This window comes from Paroedura picta, chromosome 6 (assembly GCF_049243985.1).
Source record: "Paroedura picta isolate Pp20150507F chromosome 6, Ppicta_v3.0, whole genome shotgun sequence".
Classification (NCBI taxonomy): Eukaryota; Metazoa; Chordata; class Lepidosauria; order Squamata; family Gekkonidae; genus Paroedura; species Paroedura picta.
The window spans coordinates 119499622-119504225 of NC_135374.1; the positions used below are offsets into that span (position 1 = coordinate 119499622).

At 66.9% G+C, this 4604-nt stretch overlaps 1 protein-coding gene across 1 annotated transcript; it reads right to left on the reverse strand.

Moving 5' to 3' along the window:
- Positions 1 to 286: 286 nt before the first annotated feature.
- On the reverse strand, positions 287 to 4285 carry LOC143840802 (uncharacterized). Its single transcript, XM_077344285.1, has 3 exons — positions 3942 to 4285; positions 3112 to 3857; positions 287 to 649 (listed from the first exon to the last, which is right to left on the reverse strand). Exons 1-2 carry the CDS (start codon positions 4206 to 4208, stop codon positions 3138 to 3140), a joined length of 987 nt encoding a protein of 328 aa, XP_077200400.1. The 5' UTR covers positions 4209 to 4285; the 3' UTR covers positions 287 to 649; positions 3112 to 3137.
- Positions 4286 to 4604: the final 319 nt, after the last annotated feature.

A 4604-nucleotide genomic window follows, 5' to 3' on the forward strand; every position in this document is an offset into this window, starting at 1 on the left:
TGACAACCAGGGTCCAATCAGACGTGGCGCCGAAGCCGCCGCGTGCATAATCGGGGAGTTCCGGGTTCAGGCGCCAGAGCCACAATCGAAGCGGCTGCTGGAACGCCTCGCCAGGCGGAGGGCGCCCAAAGGGAATGGGGACAGAAAGGTGGCCGGAGATCCCAAAGGGGAGGGGAAGCAGGGGAGCCCTGGACGCAATGGGCCGGGGCGGTAAGGTCCAGCGGGGGAGAGGGGCACCATGTCCTATGAGTGAGGGCACAGAGACCACCAAAGCGACAACCCACCAATCCCGAACCCTCCCCCAACCACAAACGACACCAGAGACGAGGGTGTGGGTGAAACATAGAAACTTTATAAAACAGTTTAAAAAGTGTACAAAAGTGCAGATGGGAAAATAGTGCAAAAAATACAGTGTAAATACGGGGGACGAGCAAACAGGACACGCGAGGGGGGAAACATTACGAAAGGGGATGACCTAGGGGACCGATGGATCGGGGCAGCAAACAAGGGGAGGGGCGAACTGGGAGGCAACTAAGGGGACACCCAAACCCCCCCAAAGTCCAGCTGCAGGGCGGCGGGTGGTCGACGGCGGGAGCTCACGTGGGCGGCGAGGAGGGTCCGGCAGCACAGCAGTCCGTCGAGGTATCCCCTGCAAGTGGGCAAGAAAGGCACCCGGTGAGAGCGGCGCTGGTACCAGAGGTCCCTACAGAGGGCCATGACGGCAAGGCAGCGCAGAACGGCCAGGCATGTGGCCCGGGTCCGCACAGTCGCCCGTTGCCGCCATACACACCCTCCTGCTGCCGTAACATCAAGAGCGGAGCGCCAGCCTCCGCCCACATCAAGTCCAGCACGTCTGCGTGTGGCGGAGGCGGTCCTGGGGACCCGGCAGCGATGGCTCTCAGAGCCGCAAAGAAGGCTGCCCTCAGCCGCTCGAATTTCTCCCGGCACTGGCGGGGTGTGCGGGAGTACCCGGCGGCCTCGAGGTACTCCGAGGCCGCTCGGAACAGGTCGTAACAGTTGACCAGCTGCGGCGTGGTCATGAGGCGGCGTGACGCGCCCATCGCCAGGCAGTGGAGCAAAAAGAGCTCCACAGCCCGGCATTGCCAGCGGGCTCCGTCATGCCGCTCCCTCCACGTACGCAGCATGGTCGAAAGTGACCAGCCCCTCCCAGGGACCGCCCCTTCCCACCACGCCCCCCTGGCGTCCGGCCGACAGTATCGCGAGGGGGACGGGGACCGCCCCCGACGTTCCTGGGAAGCCGGCATCCCCCGGACGCACCGACGCGTGTCACGACCGCCTATCGCCGGCCACGCTGCCCGTGCTCCCTGGCCACGCCGTGTAGACCCCGTTGCCGGCCACCTGGTTAGTGCAAGAGCACGCGGCCATAGCGAGCAGGGAGGCCATGGCAGCGCGCCGTCCACGGACCCCTGCCCCAGCGCCCGAGGGGCCACCTGCCCCAGCGGACGACTACCCGACCCCTAGCTCGTCGGCATCGGCAAGCACGGGCGAGCAGGGGGGACGGGGCCGTAGCTGGAGGGAGCATGAGGTCGTGGCTCTGCTGGAGGTCTGGGGCACCCCGGACATCCAGGAGGCCCTGCACGCGTCCCACAGGAACCGTGAGGTGTTCGAACGGGTCTCCAGGGACCTGCGGGAACGAGGGGTCGTTCGCAGCGCCTTGGAATGCCGGACGAAGACCAAGGCGCTGCGGCAGGAGTACTACCGTGTCCGCGAGCATAACGACCGGACGGGAGCCGAGCCAGCCACATGCCCGCACTACCGGAGGCTGGCTGATATTTTGGGCACGCGCGGCAGTGGGCGGCCGCGACGGGTGGCACGGAGCCTCAGTGTGCGCCGTGTTCCCCGGCCGCCCGAGGTGGTGGAGGCTGAGTGGGCGGGCCGGGGACGTCCACCGAAGAGACCGGCATCCGCCGGTGGGGCTCCGCCGGCTCCACGGGTGCCCTCTAGGCAGCGGGAGCCACGGGCAGGTAATGGCCCCGGGGGGCGGCCGCCCGGCCAGTAGGGTGGGGGGCCACGCCACAGCCACCGAACCCACCCCCTGTCTCTGACCCCCACCAGGGCCATCAACGGCGCCGGTGTCGCCTGGGGGGGACAGCGACCATGCCGGACAGACAGACGAGGAGTCATCCGGGACCCAGGAGACCACGGGTACCATGGGTTGCCAAGCGGGTGGGATGGGTGGTGTGGGAGCCGTGGGAAGGGCTGGCCAGCAGCCGGCTCCCCAGGTGTTTTGGCCCGACGGCGGACTGCCACCCCGGGCCAAGGCGCCGCCCTTCATGTCGCCCATAGGTGCAGCATGGGGGGATGCCCCGGACAGAAGCCCAGTCTCCCCGGACGTGGCCTCCGAGTCCGAGCGACAGGGGGAGGACTCTGCAGGTGCGTGCAATGGCGCAGAGGGACAGGGGGGGCGCTGGGACGGCCGTTCCCCACCACAACACACCTATTCACATGCAGGTGGAGGCGGTGGGGACGGTGATGGCGGCGAAGAAGGGGAGGGGCCGGCCCTGGACCTCGGGGCGCTCTCTGCCGAGGAGCGGCTACAACAGGAACGCAGGCGCCGCCGCCGCGTCACCCTCCTCACCACTGTGGGGGAACGGCTTCTGGAGCAGGGGGAGGAGGACTTGGACGAGCGTCGCCAGTTGCAGACCACGCTGCTGGAGCTCGGGAGGGCGGAGTGCGAGCGGGACCGCCAGGAGTGGGCAGAGTTCCGGGACCTGCACCGGGAGACGATGGCCGGGCCAGCTGCCACCTTCGCGACAGCAACAGGAGTCCTGGACCGCATCGCAACAGCCCTGGAGCGGATGACTTCCATGGATGGCGCCCCTGGCCCCGCCGCTGCCATCCCACCGGCCGAGCCACCCCTTGCAGCTCCCATTGCAGGGCTCGTGGAGGCTCCGGTCGCCATGGCACAGGGGGAGGGGGCGGCAAACGGGATAGACGGTGTCGAGGACACCCCTCCACGCCGCGGTGCGCGGGGGTGAGCCAGGGGCGCTGGCACGGGGGGCCGACGGCGGCCCCGGGGAGGCCGCGGGCCCCGGCGCTTGTAAACCGGTGACAAATAAATGGCCGTCCCGTCAGTGGGGTGGCCCTTACCTTCCCCTGTGTCACGTGTCCGTCATTCACCTGGCGCCCCTCCGTGGCCGGCGGTCGAACATGTACGCGGCCACTGCGTCCCTGACGCGTTGCCCCTGCTGCCGTGTGCGCAGCCGCTCCCGCCGACTGGGCAGCCCTTCCTCCTCGACCTCAATGGTGTCCCTGGGCGGCATCTCCAGACGGAGTTCATGGCCGTGTGCCTCGCAGATGTTGTGCAGGATGACGCAGGCTATGATCACCGGGGTCACGTTCACTATGGCGGCCTGGAGGGTGGACAGCAGGCATCGCCAGCATCCTTTCAGATGGCCGAACGCCCGTTCTACCACATTGCGTGCCCGGCAAAGACGGCCATTGAAGTACGCCTCCACCGCATTCCGTGGGGGGGTATAGGGCTTCATGAGCCACCGGCGTTGGGGATATGCCCCATCGGCAACTATGAGGGCTGGCACGCGTACCCCCTGCATCGTCACGGTGGGGTTCCCCGGGACGTACGCTCCGGCGTCCATGGCAACGCGTAGGTTAGACTGCTGGAAAACGAAGGCGTCGTTCCGCCGACCACCCCAGCCTGCCTCCGCATCAATGAAACGGCCTGTGTGATCCACCGTCCCCTGGAGGATGACCGAACAGAAGCCCTTCCTGTTCCCGTATTCGTCGTAGCGCCTCCCGGGGGCACGGATGGGGATGTGGCAGCCATCCACGGCCCCGATGCAGCGGGGGAACCCTAGGCAGCCGAACCCATCCATGATCTGTGGATGAAAGGGGGAGTTAGGCTGCGAGGATAGCGCCCCTTGGTCCCCTGGCCGCCACTGTGCCCTGCCTTGTCTACCTACCTCGCCGACCCCGTCTCCCAGACACACTACCATCTGGTACAGCTCCGCTTCCATCGCCAGGCACACCTCCCGTATAATCTCCCCCGCCGTGGCGACCCCAACACCAAACTGGTGGATGACGTCTCGATATGTGTCCCCTGTCGCCAAGTACCATAGAGCGATAGCGACCCGTTTCTCCACGGGGATGGGCATCCTCATGTTGGTGGCTTGTCTCTCCAGCCGCCCCTGTAGGGCTGTCACGATCTCCTGGAATGTGCTCCGCGTCATGCGGAAGTTATCGATCCAGTGGTCATCGCTCCAGCTGGCTGTCACATAGTTCTCCCACCAGTCTCGGCTCCGCCGTTCAGCCCAGCGGACCCTCGGGAACCGCATTGCGGACAGGACGTGCCACCGGCGGATGGCACCTCGCCCCCAGGACAGAGAGGCACCCCACCATGTTCCCCATCTGCGCCATGAGTGCATGGCTCGGCGCCGCCTCCGCTTCCTTCGTCGCCGCTCGCGCTGCAGGACACTTGTGCCCGTCGCCAGCATTAGACCGTGTACGCCGCCTACTATGACAGCGATTGCTGATGCCACCTGTGCGGCCACCACCACCGGTACCCTATTATCCATTGTGTTTCTGGGGTCGGCGGCTACGGTGCTTGTTCCCCCCCCCCCGTCCCT